Source organism: Oncorhynchus masou, chromosome 13 (genome assembly GCF_036934945.1).
Source record: "Oncorhynchus masou masou isolate Uvic2021 chromosome 13, UVic_Omas_1.1, whole genome shotgun sequence".
NCBI classification, from domain to species: domain Eukaryota; kingdom Metazoa; phylum Chordata; class Actinopteri; order Salmoniformes; family Salmonidae; genus Oncorhynchus; species Oncorhynchus masou.
The window spans coordinates 97762696-97781911 of record NC_088224.1 but is presented as its reverse complement, the minus strand read 5'-3'; the positions used below and the strand labels follow the sequence as shown (position 1 = coordinate 97781911).

Sequence of the window (19216 nt, the reverse complement as noted above, 5' to 3'; positions counted from 1 at the left end):
CTCTGGCCTCAACTACAGATCTATGATAAGATGTGTCCTAAGTTACACCCTATTCACTATACACTGAGTGAACAAAACATTAGGATTGATTCCATGACAGACAGACCAGGTGACAGTTATGATCCCTTATTGATGTCACCTGTTAAATCCACTTCAATCAGTGTAGATGAAGAGGAGGATGACTGGTTAAATAAGGAGTTATAAGCCTTGAGACAACTGAGACATGGACTGTGTCTGTGTGTCGTTCAGAGGGTGAACGGACAAGACATGTTGTTTCATCTTCTAATGGTTGAGGTGGGAAGTGGACTGATCCTAGAGCTTTGTCTCAAATGGCACCCTACTCCCTATTTAGTGTGGTACTTTTTAACAGAGCCCTATGAGCCCTGGTTAAAAGTAGTGTACTATTAGGGTGTCGCTTGGGATGCAGTCTGGATCTGTGGTTAGGGCACAACTTCAACCCTCCTCCTGATATTATTACTCAACCCTTCACTGGTTGCCCCCTTGCTACAACACCCATGGAGGGCTGTGATACGGATCACTGGTTGCCCCCTTGCTACATCACCCATGGAGGGCTGTGATACGGATCACTGGTTGCCCCCTTGCTACAACACCCACGTAGGGCTGCGATACGGATCACTGGTTGCCCCCTTGCTACAACACCCACGTAGGGCTGCGATACGGATCACTGGTTGCCCCCTTGCTACAACACCCACGTAGTGCTGCGATACGGATCACTGGTTGCCCCCTTGCTACAACAGCCACGGAGGGCTGTGATACGGATCACTGGTTGCCCCTTGTTACATCACCCACGGAGGGCTGTGATACGGATCACTGGTTGCCCCCTTGCTACAACACCCACGTAGTGCTGCGATACGGATCACTGGTTGCCCCCTTGCTACATCACCCACGGAGGGCTGTGATACGGATCACTGGTTGCCCCCTTGCTACAACACCCACGTAGGGCTGCGATACGGATCACTGGTTGCCCCTTGTTACATCACCCACGGAGGGCTGTGATACGGATCACTGGTTGCCTCCTTGTTACATCACCCACGGAGGGCTGTGATACGGATCACTGGTTGCCCTTTTGTTACATCACCCATGGAGGGCTGTGATACGGATCACTGGTTGCCCCCTTGCTACATCACCCATGGAGGGCTGTGATACGGATCACTGGTTGCCCCCTTGCTACAACACCCACGTAGGGCTGCGATACGGATCACTGGTTGCCCCTTGTTACATCACCCACAGAGGGCTGTGATACGGATCACTGGTTGCCCCCTTGTTACATCACCCATGTAGGGCTGTGATACGGATCACTGGTTGCCCCCTTGTTACATGAACCACAGAGGGCTGTGATACGGATCACTGGTTGCCCCTTGTTACATCACCCACGGAGGGCTGTGATACGGATCACTGGTTGCCCCTTTGTTACATCACCCATGGAGGGCTGTGATACGGATCACTGGTTGACCCTTGTTACATGAACCACAGAGGGCTGTGATACGGATCACTGGTTGCCCCTTGTTACATCACCCATGGAGGGTTGTGATACGGATCACTGGTTGCCCCCTTGCTACAACACCCACGTAGGGCTGCGATACGGATCACTGGTTGCCCCTTGTTACATCACCCACGGAGGGCTGTGATACGGATCACTGGTTGCCCCCTTGTTACATCACCCACGGAGGGCTGTGATACGGATCACTGGTTGCCCCTTTGTTACATCACCCATGGAGGGCTGTGATACGGATCACTGGTTGCCCCCTTGTTACATGAACCACAGAGGGCTGTGATACGGATCACTGGTTGCCCCCTTGCTACATCACCCATGGAGGGCTGTGATACGGATCACTGGTTGCCCCCTTGCTACAACACCCACTTAGGGCTGCGATACGGATCACTGGTTGCCCCTTGTTACATCACCCACAGAGGGCTGTGATACGGATCACTGGTTGCCCCCTTGTTACATCACCCATGTAGGGCTGTGATACGGATCACTGGTTGCCCCCTTGTTACATGAACCACAGAGGGCTGTGATACGGATCACTGGTTGCCCCTTGTTACATCACCCACGGAGGGCTGTGATACGGATCACTGGTTGCCCCTTTGTTACATCACCCATGGAGGGCTGTGATACGGATCACTGGTTGACCCTTGTTACATGAACCACAGAGGGCTGTGATACGGATCACTGGTTGCCCCTTGTTACATCACCCATGGAGGGTTGTGATACGGATCACTGGTTGCCCCCTTGCTACAACACCCACGTAGGGCTGCGATACGGATCACTGGTTGCCCCTTGTTACATCACCCACGGAGGGCTGTGATACGGATCACTGGTTGCCCCCTTGTTACATCACCCACGGAGGGCTGTGATACGGATCACTGGTTGCCCCTTTGTTACATCACCCATGGAGGGCTGTGATACGGATCACTGGTTGCCCCCTTGTTACATGAACCACAGAGGGCTGTGATACGGATCACTGGTTGCCCCTTGTTACATCACCCATGGAGGGTTGTGATACGGATCACTGGTTGCCCCCTTGTTACATCACCCACGGAGGGCTGTGATACGGATCACTGGTTGCCCCTTTGTTACATCACCCATGGAGGGCTGTGATACAGATCACTGGTTGCCCCCTTGCTACATCACCCATGGAGGGCTGTGATACGGATCACTGGTTGCCCCCTTGCTACAACACCCACGTAGGGCTGCGATACGGATCACTGGTTGCCCCTTATTACATCACCCACGGAGGGCTGTGATACGGATCACTGGTTGCCCCCTTGTTACATCACCCACGGAGGGCTGTGATACGGATCACTGGTTGCCCCTTTGTTACATCACCCATGGAGGGCTGTGATACAGATCACTGGTTGCCCCCTTGCTACATCACCCATGGAGGGCTGTGATACGGATCACTGGTTGCCCCCTTGCTACAACACCCACGTAGGGCTGCGATACGGATCACTGGTTGCCCCCTTGCTACATCACCCATGGAGGGCTGTGATACTTATCACTGGTTGCCCCCTTGCTACATCACCCATGGAGGGCTGTGATACGGATCACTGGTTGCCCCCTTGCTACATCACCCATGGAGGGCTGTGATACGGATCACTGGTTGCCCCCTTGCTACATCACCCATGGAGGGCTGTGATACGGATCACTGGTTGCCCCCTTGCTACATCACACATGGAGGGCTGTGATACGGATCACTGGTTGCCCCCTTGCTATGTAGGGCTGTGATACGGATCACTGGTTGCCCCCTTGCTACATCACCCATGGAGGGCTGTGATACGGATCACTGGTTGCCCCCTTGCTACATCACCCATGGAGGGCTGTGATACGGATCACCGGTTGCCCCCTTGCTATGTAGGGCTGTGATACGGATCACTGGTTGCCCCCTTGCTACATCACCCATGGAGGGCTGTGATACGGATCACTGGTTGCCCCCTTGCTACATCACCCATGGAGGGCTGTCGGCTTTGAGCTCTAGACAGGTGATTGGCATGATGCTGAAATACCCCTTTCATATTGAAGGATGAGGAGGGATGGAGGAGGTGTGTGTGTGTGTGTGTGTGTGTGTGTGTGTGGGGGGGGGGTGATGGGATTGGATGATGAGATGGGTTGTCCTGCCTGAGCTACTCTAAATCCAGAATCTGAATCCTCCATTATATATTCTCCACCATTCAATCTACTTATTAAACCCACCACGACACACATGGCTCTCCTCTCAATAGACTTCAGAATCACACCGGCTGGTTCTCATGGCGACACAGAATGCATATTAATATCCCTCCTCGGAATGCAAATGTACCTTTTAAACCGACCCTTTAATGGTCCCTTCTGTGGAACACTCAACCTTTTGGTTTTCATTGGACAGCACCAGCTGTTCTCAGGGGTCCTCCTGCTCACTCCTTCACTCTGTCTGTGGGTGGATCGTGGGTTGGTCCAGTAACAGAAAGGTTGCTGGTTTAAATCCCCAAGCCGACGAGGTGAAAAATAGGTTGATGTGCCCTTGAGCAAGACACTTAACCTTGTTTGCTCCTGTAAATTGCTCTGGATGAGAGTGTCTGCTAAATGACAACAAATAAATTGTGTGAGTGAATCATTGGTCCAGCTGTTTTCATTTTGGGATTGAATCTCTGTCCGAATTAGCAACTTATTCCATTATTACATTTCTTTAGGACAGAACCCTCTCTCTCTCTCTCTCTGCCTCTCTCTCTCTCTCTCTGACTCTCTGTCTCTGCCTCTCTCTCTGCCTCTCTCTCTCTCTCTGCCTCTCTCTCTCTGCCTCTCTCTCTCTCTCTCTCTCTCTCTGCCTCTCTCTCTCTCTCTCTGCCTCTCTCTCTCTCTCTCTCTGCCTCTCTCTCTCTCTCTCTCTCTCTCTGCCTCTCTCTCTCTCTCTCTGCCTCTCTCTCTCTCTCTCTCTCTCTCTCTCTCTCTCTCTCTCTCTCTCTCTCTCTCAATTCAATTCAATTCAATTCAAGGGCTTTATTGGCATGGGAAGCACGTGTTAGCATTGCCAAAGCAAGTAAAGTAGATAATATATAAAGTGAATATATAAAGTGAAATAAACAATAAAAATTAACAGTAAACATTACACATACAGAAATTTCAAAACAATAAAGACATTACAAATGTCATATTATATATATATATATATATACAGTGTTTTAACAATGTACAAATGTTAAAGGACACAAGATAAAATAAATAAGCATAGATATGGGTTGTAGGAAGTGTACGAGTCTGCTGTTAATGATAATGCAGAGGATTTTCCCAAGGTTACTGTTGACACATATTCCACGGTAGTTATTGGGGTCAAATTTGTCTCCATTTTTGTGGATTGGGGTGATCAGTCCTTTGTTCCAAATATTGGGGAAGATGCCAGAGCTAAGGATGATGTTAAAGAGTTTTAGTATAGCCAATTGGAATTTGTTGTCTGTATATTTGATCATTTCATTGAGGATACCATCAACACCACAGGCCTTTTTGGGTTGGAGGGTTTTTATTTTGTCCTGTAACTCATTCAATGTAATTGGAGAATCCAGTGGGTTCTGGTAGTCTTTAATAGTTGATTCTAAGATCTGTATTTGATCATGAATATGTTTTTGCTCTTTATTCTTTGTTATAGAGCCAAAAAGATTGGAGAAGTGGTTGACCCATATATCTCCATTTTGGATAGATCTTCGTGTTGTTGTTTGTTTAGTGTTTTCCAATTTTCCCAGAAGTGGTTAGAGTCTATGGATTCTTCAATTACATTGAGCTGATTTCTGACATGCTGTTCCTTCTTTTTCCGTAGTGTATTTCTGTATTGTTTTAGTGATTCACCATAGTGAAGGCGTAGACTCAGGTTTTCCGGGTCTCTATGTTTTTGGTTGGACAGGTTTCTCAATTTCTTTCTTAGATTTTTGCATTCTTCATCAAACCATTTGTCATTGTTGTTAATTTTCTTCGGTTTTCTATTTGAGATTTTTAGATTTGATAGAGAAGCTGAGAGGTCAAATATACTGTTAAGATTTTCTACTGCAAAGTTTACACATTCACTATTACAGTGCAAAGTTTTACCCAGGAAATTGTCTAAAAGGGATTGAATTTGTTGTTGCCTAATTGTTTTTTGGTAGGTTTCCAAACTGCATTCCTTCCATCTATAGCATTTCTTAATGTTACTCAGTTCCTTTGGCTTTGATGCCTCATGATTGAGTATTGCTCTGTTTAAGTAGACTGTGATTTTGCTGTGGTCTGATAGGGGTGTCAGTGGGCTGACTGTGAACGCTCTGAGAGACTCTGGGTTGAGGTCAGTGATGAAGTAGTCTACAGTACTACTACCAAGAGATGAGCTATAGGTGTACCTACCATAGGAGACCCCTCGAAGCCTACCATTGACTATGTACATACCCAGCTTGCGACAGAGCTGCAGGAGTTGTGACCCATTTTTGTTGGTTATGTTGTCATAGTTGTGCCTAGGGGGGCATATGTGGGAGGGAATGCTGTCACCTCCAGGCAGGTGTTTGTCTCCCTGTGTGCTGAGGGTGTCAGGTTCTTGTCCGGTTCTGGCATTTAGGTCGCCACAGACTAGTACATGTCCCTGCGCCTGGAAATGATTGATTTCCCCCTCCAGGATGGAGAAGCTGTCTTCATTAAAATATAGGGATTCTAGTGGGGGGATTTAGGTAGCACACAGGAGGACATTTTTCTCTGTTAGGATAATTTCCTTTTGAATTTCTAGCCAAATGTAGAATGTTCCTGTTTTGATTAATTTAATGGAGTGAGTTAGGTCTGCTCTATACCAAATTAGCATACCCCCTGAGTCCCTTCCCTGTTTCACACCTGGTAGTTTGGTGGATGGGACTTCTAGCTCTCTGTAACCTAGAGGGCAACCAGTGGGTCTGTCTCCTCTATACCAGGTTTCTTGCAGGATGACAATGTCTGTATTACCGATTTCTTTGGTGAAGTCCGGGTTTCTGCTCTTCAGGCCAAAGACAGATGACCTCAGGCCTTGGATATTCCAGGATGATATAGTGGAGGCTTTTTGTTCCAGAGTGTTCAACCCCACCTCTTCAAGGAATACCTAGGATAGGATAAGTAATCCTTCTCACCCCCCCCCTTAATGATTTAGATGCACTATTGTAAAGTGGCTGTTCCACTGGATGTCAGAAGGTGAATTCACCAATTTGTAAGTCGCTCTGGATAAGAGCGTCTGCTAAATGACTTAAATGTAAATGTAAATGTTGTTTGTCATGGTTTGGCCTCAGGCCAGTAAGTGTGAGCAGAGCCTGCTGAGCATCTGGTACATGCCATTGTCTTGGGTGAGTGTGAGAGTGGGGGTTGGGACTGTTTGCCCGCTCACTACCTGGGCGTATGTGTGGCTTCCATGTTGAGGCTCTCTTTGCAGTGGTTGGGTGCATGGTGTGGGCAGGAGTGGCATAGGTCTGATCTGAGGGGGCCTAAATGGGGTGTGGGCATGGTTGACGTGGGGGGATGTTGATGAGTGGGGGTGGATGTGTCTGGGTGTGCGATGGTCTGGATGTAATTCCTCTTGGCGTGGGTCCTCTATGTGTAGGTCCAGGGGGGGGGTCCTGCAGGTCTGGGAGGGTGTCTCGCTGATCTGGGTGGGGTGTCTATTGATCTGTTGCTCCTGTGTGAAGTGTTGGGGATACGTTTGAGAGCAATGTCCTTTAGAGTTCGGCAAAGGTGGGCACTGCTGCCTTGTAGAGGTGGACCTGGTCATAGAGGCTGTTCAAGTCCAGGGTGGAATGGTGGGCCAGGAAAACGTTTGGTTTTGAGGCACAGTCACGGGAAATACTTGCGTTTACCCGCTGTATTGTGGCAGGGTGGAAGTCTTTTCGTGGTAACAGGGTGGAGATAACCACTTGTGCGTTGGGGAAAGTAGAAGAAGCCTTTTCAATCACTCCCTTCAGTGCTGTGGCCACCCTTTCCTGCTGTGCTCTCAGGTCGTTTGTGCCTGTGTGTATTATTATGTGGCTGGGTGAGCCTAGTTTGGCCTCAGACAGAAGGTCTAGGGCGCGCTGGGTGTTTGGACACCAGAGTTTAGACACACTGTGTTTGGGAAAAAGTTTTTTTTCTTCTATATATTTCCCATTTGAGTCCATAAGTAGTACAATCTGTGTCTTGTGTTTGTCCTCAGTGGGTGTGGGGGGGTTGTCAGAAGGGCTATCAGGGTGGCTGACAGGGGGGGTGCTCAGAGGGGGTGAGAGCCGCTGGGCTTGGGGTTCTTCATTTGTCTGTTCTGCTGTGATGTCGACTCTATGGTCAGGGTCTGGTGTGGACTGTTCTGCTGTGGTGTCGAGACTTTTGTTGGGTGCTGAGGTGGGCTGTTCTGCTGGCTTCTCTGTGGGGGTGGCCACCTCTCTAGTGGGTTGTTCTCTGTCACACGCCGTCCCCCTCAACCTCTCCTCCATCCCCCTCACCCTCTCCTCCATCCCCCTCACACTCTCCTCCATCCCCCTCAACCTCTCCTCCACCAGCAGTCTGATACTCTCCTCTAGTGCTCTGTTCTGCTCCTCTTTCTCCTGTTGTATTTGTCTTACCACTGTCCAAAGTGCAGATATGTCTCTGTCCACCTCCAGCTCTCCGGGTCTGGTTAAGGGGCTGTTGTTGTGCTGGACTGTTGTCTGGGTCTGTGCTGACTGAAGTGTAATCACCTGCTGTTCCAGCTCCACCTGCCGTATCTCCAGCTGGGTGAATTTGTCCTTCATTTCAATGAGGGAGTGGTAATCTGTGCTGGGAGGTTGACTCTCCGCTGATGGTTGCTCGTCTGTGGGGTTACATAGTGAAGAGGTCTGGTCTGACCCACTCGGTGTGGGGGTATCTTTATCAAGGGAGAGCTTCTCCTGCTGGGCTAATTCTTTGATTAGGTGAAAGTCCAGCTGAAACTGTTTGGGGTTACCCTGTACCATTACTGTTCCGGACTTATAGATATTTGTATTTCTTGACTCAGAGTCCTCGTTATCAAGTACTCTGAGTTTCCACCCCTCGTTAACCCCCCCTCTCTTAACAAAGTGTTAGTGTGCTAATATAGCACTGCGCCATGCCAGGGGATGGTTTGTGTGGAAGATAAGGTTGCTGATGTTCCCATTTTTGTAATTGTCAGCAAAAAGTGTCTCTTGATTTGCCATAAGGAGCTTCATTTTGTAATCTTTTCTTGCCTTATCATTCTTTACATGCAAAGGGTACTGTATTTTAATTACCTCTGAACAGCGGGAGGGAGCTTCTAAGGCCTCTCCATTTGGCTGGGGTAGACTGTGTGACTCTCCTGCCATTGTTGGGCTAATGATCTTTGACACCTCTCACTTGACACGTCAGTGCTAGTTGAAGCTGTATCAAGCTTGGCAGAATTATGTTAGAATTCAGTCCTTATAAAGTAATGTTGTGTATTTTTCTTCTTGGCTTTTGGAGATAAAATATAGTTTCAGACTAAGCATTACTCACTCAGTTCCAGGTTGGATGGTGTTTTCAGGTTTCTGTGGTTTTCCAGAGAATTTGCTGTATAGAGAAATACATCTTGGTAGTTGTGAACCTTCCAGGTGATTCCGTAATTCCGTCCAAAATCAGGTTGTAGGTTTTAAGTTTTGATTTGAAGTGGGGGTTATGTTGTAGAGGGTAGAATCCAGTATGTGTTCCTGACAAAAAATCCAAGTTTATCTAACTCCTAATCTATCTTTTTTAAAGAAAATGCTGAAAAATGCAGGAGCTCATCTGATCGTGACCTCTGCCTCTCTCTGTCTCTCTCTCTCTAGGCCCCCCAGGACCCCCTGGTGTGGTGATAGTAGAGGAGATCAAGGACACTACAGCCACCCTGTCTTGGAGTGGAGGGGTGGACAACCACAGCCCCATCAGCAGCTACAATCTCCAGGCCCGGAGCCCCTTCTCCCTGGGCTGGCAGACCCTCAGAACAGGTATGGATGCTGTCCCGTTTGTCTTACGCCAGAGATGTTAAGTTGCATAGAGGATCTATTGCCTCCAACTGTAGATTCAGGGAGGCACTGACTGGAGACTGGCTGTAGATTCAGGGTGGCCCTGACTGGAGACTAGCTGTAGATTCAGGGTGGCCCTGCCTGGAGACTAGCTGTACATTCAGGGTGGCCCTGCCTGGAGACTAGCTGCAGATTCAGGGTGACCCTGCCTGGAGACTAGCTGTAGATTCAGGGTGGCCCTGCCTGGAGACAAGCTGTAGATTCAGGGTGGCCCTGACTGGATACTAGCTGTAGATTCAGGGTGGCCCTGCCTGGAGACTAGCTGCAGATTCAGGGTGGCCCTGACTGGAGACTAGCTGTAGATTCAGGGTGGCCCTGCCTGGAGACTAGCTGTAGATTCATGGTGGCCCTGACTGGAGACTAGCTGTAGATTCAGGGTGGCCCTGCCTGGAGACTAGCTGCAGATTCAGGGTGGCCCTGCCTGGAGACTAGCTGTAGATTCAGGGTGGCCCTGCCTGGAGACTAGCTGTAGATTCATGGTGGCCCTGCCTGGAGACTAGCTGTAGATTCAGGGTGGCCCTGACTGGAGACTAGCTGTAGATTCAGGGTGGCCCTGCCTGGAGACTAGCTGTAGATTCAGGGTGGCCCTGCCTGGAGACTAGCTGTATATTCAGGGTGGCCCTGCCTGGAGACTAGCTGCAGATTCAGGGTGGCCCTGACTGGAGACAAGCTGTTGGAGGTGCAGGCATCTGTTAGACGACAAAGAGCTCAACTCAACACCTCTCATCCTTCATTTGAGTTTCTCCAGTCAGGGCCACCCTGAATATAGTTGAACTGTTATGTATTCATTCTAACTCTTATGTTCTGTTTAAAACTTGGCTGTTGTTCAACAGAACTTAATAAAAAAGTATGTTCAGCTCAAAATGAAATGTCAGTGGTTTAAATTACACTCAGAATTATGTCAAAAGGTTAACAGAAAATGAACCTGTATCTTTTAAGGTCAAAGCTAATTCCTGAGGTGGCAGTGAGAAAACCACAGGATTTTTACTGAGCTGTTACCATTTAAATGGCTTCATTTTCCCTTATCCTGACAGTAATACCCATCTATAATGATCTGTTAATGTCAAAGGAAGACTGCCGACTCAGTAGGTGTACTCTGTTCCGCTGCTGCTGTGTGCGTACAAAGGATACGAATAATAGAAAAGTTTAGAGCTCCATAATGAATCATGTCCATAGATGTAGAATGATTCACAATGGTTGTCGCCCAAATGGCACCCTATTCCCTACGTAGTGCACTACTTTAGACTAGAGCCCTATTACACCCTATTCTCTACATAGTGCACTACTTTAGACTAGAGCCCTATAGCACCCTATTCCCTACTTAGTGCACTACTTTAGACCAGAGCCCTATAGCACCCTATTCTCTACGTAGTGCACTACTTTAGACTAGAGCCCCATTACACCCTATTCTCTACATAGTGCACTACTTTAGACTAGAGCCCTATTACACCCTATTCTCTACATAGTGCACTACTTTAGACTAGAGCCCTATAGCACCCTATTCCCTACTTAGTGCACTACTTTAGACCAGAGCCCTATAGCACCCTATTCTCTACGTAGTGCACTACTTTAGACTAGAGCCCTATAGCACCCTATTTGAAGGAAAGACAATTAGTCCCAGTGATGCATGTGGAAAGTGGTGAACTTGTTCAGATTAGCACACAGGGAAAGAGAGCTTTAATTAAGCTAGCTGTAGGGTTGAATTACACACGGAACCCTATTCCCTAATATACTGCACAAGGTTTGACCAGACCCTTAGGGTTCTGGTTTTAAAGCAGTGTACTTTATGGGTGGTAGGATGCCATTTGGGACACACGGTACTTCTTCCTTCGAAGAGAGTTAACAGCATGTGTTTGAAGAGCAGTCAGCTTGACAGAGTGCCCTGGTGTTAATGATAAGAACACAGAGACAGTAGTTCTGGGCATCTGAAGACATGTGGAATGGGAGACTTTATAAGAACAGATTTCTGGGCAGTGATCTGAAGACATGGGGAATGGGAGACTTAATAAGAACAGAGTTCTGGGCAGTGATCTGAAGACATTGGGAATGGGAGACTTTATAAGAACAGAGTTCTGGGCAGTGATCTGAAGACATGGGGAATGGGAGACTTTATAAGAACAGAGTTCTGGGCAGTGATCTGAAGACATGGGGAATGGGAGACTTTATAAGAACAGAGTTCTGGGCAGTGATCTGAAGACATTGGGAATGGGAGACTTGATAAGAACAGAGTTCTGGGCAGTGATCTGAAGACATGAGGAATGGGAGACTTTATAAGAACAGAGTTCTGGGCAGTGATCTGAAGACATGGGGAATGGGAGACTTTATAAGAACAGAGTTCTGGGCAGTGATCTGAAGACATGGGGAATGGGAGACTTAATAAGAACAGAGTTCTGGGCAGTGATCTGAAGACATTGGGAATGGGAAACTTGATAAGAACAGAGTTCTGGGCAGTGATCTGAAGACATGGGGAATGGGAGATTTAATAAGAACAGAGTTCTGGGCAGTGATCTGAAGACATTGGGAATGGGAAACTTTATAAGAACAGAGTTCTGGGCAGTGATCTGAAGACATGGGGAATGGGAGACTTAATAAGAACAGAGTTCTGGGCAGTGATCTGAAGACATGGGGAATGGGAGACTTTATAAGAACAGAGTTCTGGGCATCTGAAGACATGGGGAATGGGAGACTTTATAAGAACAGAGTTCTGGGCATCTGAAGACATGGGGAATGGGAGACTTTATAAGAACAGAGTTCTGGGCAGTGATCCGAAGACATGGGGAATGGGAGACTTGATAAGAACAGAGTTCTGGGCAGTGATCTGAAGACATGAGGAATGGGAGACTTTATAAGAACAGAGTTCTGGGCAGTGATCTGAAGACATGGGGAATGGGAGACTTTATAAGAACAGAGTTCTGGGCAGTGATCTGAAGACATGGGGAATGGGAGACTTAATAAGAACAGAGTTCTGGGCAGTGATCTGAAGACATTGGGAATGGGAAACTTGATAAGAACAGAGTTCTGGGCAGTGATCTGAAGACATGGGGAATGGGAGATTTAATAAGAACAGAGTTCTGGGCAGTGATCTGAAGACATTGGGAATGGGAAACTTTATAAGAACAGAGTTCTGGGCAGTGATCTGAAGACATGGGGAATGGGAGACTTAATAAGAACAGAGTTCTGGGCAGTGATCTGAAGACATGGGGAATGGGAGACTTTATAAGAACAGAGTTCTGGGCATCTGAAGACATGGGGAATGGGAGACTTTATAAGAACAGAGTTCTGGGCATCTGAAGACATGGGGAATGGGAGACTTTATAAGAACAGAGTTCTGGGCAGTGATCTGAAGACATGGGGAATGGGAGACTTTATAAGAACAGAGTTCTGGGCAGTGATCTGAAGACATGGGGAATGGGAGACTTTATAAGAACAGAGTTCTGGGCAGTGATCTGAAGACATGGGGAATGGGAGATTTAATAAGAACAGAGTTCTGGGCAGTGATCTGAAGACATGGGGAATGGGAGATTTAATAAGAACAGAGTTCTGGGCAGTGATCTGAAGACATGGGGAATGGGAGATTTAATAAGAACAGAGTTCTGGGCAGTGATCTGAAGACATGGGGAATGGGAGACTTTATAAGAACAGAGTTCTGGGCAGTGATCTGAAGACACGGGGAATGGGAGACTTGATAAGAACAGAGTTCTGGGCATCTGAAGACATGGGGAATGGGAGACTTTATAAGAACAGAGTTCTGGGCAGTGATCTGAAGACATGGGGAATGGGAGACTTTATAAGAACAGAGTTCTGGGCAGTGATCTGAAGACATGGGGAATGGGAGATTTAATAAGAACAGAGTTCTGGGCAGTGATCTGAAGATCAGGAATTGTGAACAACTGAGTTTAAATGTCTTTGGCTAAGGTGTATGTAAACTGTATCTGTATATCTATTCTGTATATCGATATCTATTCTGTATATCTATATCTATTCTGTATATCTATATCTATTCTGTATATCCATATGTATTCTGTATATCTATATATATTCTGTATTTCTATATCTATATATCTTCTCTATATCTATTTTGTATATCTATATCTATGTTTTATATCTATATCTATTCTATATATCAATATCTATTCTGTATATCGTTATCTATTCTGTATATCGATATCTATTTTGTATATCTATATCGTATATGTATATCTATTCTGTATAGTTATATCTATTCTGTATATCTATATCTATTCTGTATATCTATAACTATTCTGTATATATATATATCTATATCTATTCTGTATATATGTATATATATCTATATCTATTCTGTATAAATATATATATGTATATCTATTCTGTATAGCTATATCTATTCTGTATTTCTATATCTATTCTGTATATCTATATCTATTCTGTATATATATATCTATTCTGTGTATATATATATATATATATATATATATATATATATATATATATATATATATATATATATATATATATATATATATATATATATATATACATATCTATTCTGTATATACATATATCTATATCTATTCTGTATATCGATATCTATTTTGTATATCTATATCGTATATCTATATCTATTCTGTATAGCTTTATCTATTCTGTATTTCTATATCTATTCTGTATATCTATATCTATTCGTTATATCTATATCTATTCTGTATATATATATATATATATATATCTATATCTATTCTGTATTTCTATATCTATTCTGTATATCTATATCTATTCTGTATATATATATATATCTATTCTGTATTTCTATATCTATTCTGTATATATATATATATCTATTCTGTATATCGATATCTATTTTGTATATATCTATATCGTATATCTATATCTATTCTGTATTTCTATATCTATTCTGTATATCTATATCTATTCTGTATATATATATATATATATATATATATATATATATCTATTCTGTATTTCTATATCTATTCCCGTATATCTATATCTATTCTGTATATATATATCTATATCTATTCTGTATTTCTATATCTATTCTGTATATCTATATCTATTCTGTATATATATATCTATTCTGTATATATATATATATATATATATATATATATATATATATATATATCTATTCTGTATATCGATATCTATTTTGTATATCTATATCGTATATATCTATATCTATTCTGTATAGCTATATCTATTCTGTATAGCTATATCTATTCTGTATATCTATATCTATTCGTTATATCTATATCTATTCTGTATATATATATATATATATATATATATATATATATATATATATATCTTTATCTATTCTGTATTTCTATATCTATTCTGTATATATATATATATATATATATATATATATTCTGTATTTCTATATCTATTCCCGTATATCTATATCTATTCTGTATATATATATATATATATTTATTCTGTATATCTATATCTATTCTGTATATATATATCTATATCTATTCTGTATATATATATATATATATATCTATTCTGTATATCTATATCTATTCTGTACATATATATCTATATCTATTCCCGTATATCTATATCTATTCTGTATATATATTTCTATATCTATTCTGTATATCTATATCTCCCCTCTCCCTCCGTCCTCTCCAGACCCAGAGCCAGTGACAGGGGACATGGAGTCAGCCATGGCTGTGGACCTGAACCCCTGGGTGGACTATGAGTTCAGGGTGGTGGCCAGTAACGCTATCGGGACAGGAGACCCCAGTGCCCCATCCAGAGGGGTCCGGACTAAAGAAGCAGGTAACTCCTCGGTCTGTGTGTCCGTGTTTGTGTGTTTCCTACTTACCAAAGAAGAAGTTAACTCCCACTAAAACAACCTTCTTACTCTCAACGGTATCCTAATGATCCCCTTAAAGAAGGCTACATGCATAATGACAACAATATAGAATATACACTACATGACTACACTACATACACTTCATTCCAAAATCATGGGCATTAATATGGAGTTGGTCCCCCACTTTGCTGCTATAACAGCCTCCACTCTTCTGGGAAGCCTTTCCACTAGATGTTGGAACATTGCTGCTATAACAGCCTCCACTCTTCTGGGAAGGCTTTCCACTAGATGTTGGAACATTGCTGCTATAACAGCCTCCACTCTTCTGGGAAGGCTTTCCACTAGATGTTGGTACATTGTTGTTATAACAGCCTCCACTCTTCTGGGAAGCCTTTCCACTAGATGTTGGAACATTGCTGCTATAACAGCCTCCACTCTTCTGGGAAGGCTTTCCAAGAGATGGTGGAACATTGCTGCTATAACAGCCTCCACTCTTCTGGGAAGCCTTTCCACTAGATGTAGGAACATTGCTGAGGGGACTTGCTTCCATTCAGCCACGAGATCATTAGTGAGGTCAGGCACTGATGTTGGGCGAATAGGCCTGGCTCACGTTCCAATTCATCCCAAAGGTGTTCGATGGGGTTGAGTTCAGGGCTCTGTGCAGGCCAGTCAAGAACCATGAAAAACAGCCCCATACATTATTCCTCCTCCACCAAACTTTACAGTTGGCCCTATGCATGAAACCCAGATTCATCCGTCGGACTGTCAGTTTATGAAGTGTGATTCATCACTCCAGAGAACGCGTTTTCACTGCTCCAGAGGTCAATGGCGGCGAGCTTTACACCACTCCAGCCGATACTTGGCATTGCACATGGTGATCGTAGGCTTGTGTGCTAAAGCTTGAACATGGAAAACCATTTCATGAAGCTCCCGAGAAACAGTTATTAGCTGACTTTGCTTCCAGAAGAACTCGGTATGGAGTGTTACAACCGAGGACAGACGCTTTTTACGGTACGCGCTTCGGCACTCTGCGGTCCCGTTCTGTAGCCTACCACTTCGTGGCAGAGCCATTGTTGCTTCAAGACATTTCCACTTCACAATAACAGCACTTACAGTTGCCTGGGGGGCAGCTCTAGCAGGGCGAAATTTGACTAACTGACTTGTTTGAAACGTTGAAAGTCAATTTGACTAACTGACTTGTTTGAAACGTTGAAAGTCACTCAGCACTTCAGTACGGGCCATTCTAGTGACAATATGTGTCTATGGCGATGGCATGGCTGTGTGCTTGGTTTGATACACCTGTCAGCAATGGGTGTGCCTGGAAAAGCCAAATCTACTCATTTGAAATGGTGATCACATACTGCTGTATATATAGTATTTGAATGGGTGTCCTCATACTGCTGTATATATAGTGGATGAAGGGGTGTCCTGTATATATAGAGGATGAAGGGGTGTCCTGTATATATAGTGTATGTTGAAGGGGTGTCCTGTATATATAGTGTATGTTGAAGGGGTGTCCTCATACTGCTGTATATATAGTATATGAAGGGTTGTCCACATTCTGCTGTATATATAGTGGATGAAGGGGTTTCCTGTATATATAGTGGATGAAGGGGTGTCCTGTATATATAGTGGATGAAGGGGTTTCCTGTATATATAGTGGATGAAGGGGTGTCCTGTATATATAGTGGATGAAGGGGTGTCCTCATACTGCTGTATATGTAGTGGATGAAGGGGTGTCCTCATACTGCTGTATATATAGTGGATGAAGGGTTGTCCTGTATATATAGTGGACGAAGGGGTTTCCTGTATATATAGTGGACGAAGGGGTTTCCTGTATATATAGTGGATGAAGGGGTGTCCTCATACTGCTGTATATATAGTGGATGAAGGGGTGTCCTCATACTGCTGTATATATAGTGGATGAAGGGGTGTCCTGTATATATAGTGGATGAAGGATGAAGGGGTTTCCTGTATATATAGTGGATGAAGGGGTGTCCTGTATATATAGTGGATGAAGGGGTGTCCTCATACTGCTGTATATATAGTGGATGAAGGGGTGTCCTCATACTGCTGTATATATAGTGGATGAAGGGGTGTCCTCGTACTGCTGTATATATAGTGGATGAAGGGGTGTCCTCATACTGCTGTATATATAGTGGATGAAGGGGTGTCCTCATACTGCTGTATATATAGTGGATGAAGGGGTGTCCTCATACTGCTGTATATATAGTGGATGAAGGGGTGTCGGGTATACAGTGCCTTGCGAAAGTATTCGGCCCCCTTGAACTTTGCGACCTTTTGCCACATTTCAGGCTTCAAACATAAAGATATAAAACTGTATTTTTTTGTGAAGAATCAACAACAAGTGGGACACAATCATGAAGTGGAATGACATTTATTGGATATTTCAAACTTTTTTAACAAATCAAAAACTGAAAAATTGGGCGTGCAAAATTATTCAGCCCCTTTACTTTCAGTGCAGCAAACTCTCTCCAGAAGTTCAGTGAGGATCTCTGAATGATCCAATGTTGACCTAAATGACTAATGATGATAAATACAATCCACCTGTGTGTAATCAAGTCTCCGTATAAATGCACCTGCACTGTGATAGTCTCAGAGGTCCGTTAAAAGCGCAGAGAGCATCATGAAGAACAAGGAACACACCAGGCAGGTCCGAGATACTGTTGTGAATAAGTTTAAAGCCGGATTTGGATACAAAAAGATTTCCCAAGCTTTAAACATCCCATGGAGCACTGTGCAAGCGATAATATTGAAATGGAAGGAGTATCAGACCACTGCAAATCTACCAAGGTCCTTCTAAACTTTGCTCATACAAGGAGAAGACTGATCAGAGATGCAGCCAAGACTGATCACTCTGGATGAACTGCAGAGATCTACAGCTAGGTGGGAGATGTCCATAGGGTGTATATTGCACAAATCTCTTTATGGAAGAGTGGCAAGAAGAAAGCCATTTCTATAAAGATATCCATAAAAAGTGTTGTTTAAAGTTTGCCACAAGCCACCTGGGAGACACACCAAACATGTGCTCTGGTCAGATGAAACCAATTGAACTTTTGGCAACAATGCAAAAGTTATGTTTGGCAGTGCAAGCATCACAGCTCAAAACATAAAGCAAAATCTACAATGGAATGGTTCAAAAATAAACATATCCAGGTGTTAGAATGGCCAAGTCAAAGTCCAGATGTCCTGGAGGTCTACAAAGTATTAACTTAAGGGGGCTGAATAATTTTGCACTTCCCAATTTTTCAGTTTTTGAGAAATATCCAATAAATGTTGTTCCTGCTTGTTGTTGATTCTTATATATAGTGGATGAAGGTGTCCTAGTGGAAACCGCTGTATATATAGTGGATGAAGGGGGTCATACTGCTGTATATATAGTGGATGAAGGGGTGTACTGTATTTATAGTGGATGAATGGGTGTCCTCATACTGCTGTATATATAGTGGATGAAAGGTGTCCTGTATATATAGTGGATGAAGAACTGCTGTGTATATAGTGGATGAAGACCTACTGAATGAAGGGGTGTCCTCATACTGCCCTCAGGTTGGCGAGAACATGTGAACACGAGTTAGACATGGGAATCCAGGATAAATTGCAGGTAGAGATACTGGCAGAAAAGTAAATAAATAAAAACAGTGTGGGGATGAGGTAGGTGAAAATGGGTGGGTCCAAGTCTCCGATCACTCTGTCTCTCTCTGCTGGTCAAGACAGGTCTCACCAACTCCACCTCTGAGGTCCACTTTGCTGTATTTTTTTGGGTGCTGTTGGAAGAGGATATAAGTGCGAATGAAAACACTCTGGGGAGCCCCTGACGCTCATTCCTCACTCAGTGGTGAGTGGGGCACGGCAATCTAGGGCTGA

The 19216-nt window shown here is 44.3% G+C and overlaps 1 protein-coding gene across 1 annotated transcript in view; it reads left to right on the top strand.

Annotated features, from left to right (window-relative positions):
• Positions 1-19216, top strand: part of LOC135553261 (contactin-5-like) — a 447274-nt gene that overhangs the window by 293760 nt on the left and 134298 nt on the right. The window contains exons 13-14 of the mRNA XM_064985436.1: positions 9268-9426; positions 15145-15294. Coding sequence (XP_064841508.1) covers positions 9268-9426; positions 15145-15294 — 309 coding nt within the window. The remainder of the gene's footprint in view (positions 1-9267; positions 9427-15144; positions 15295-19216) is intronic.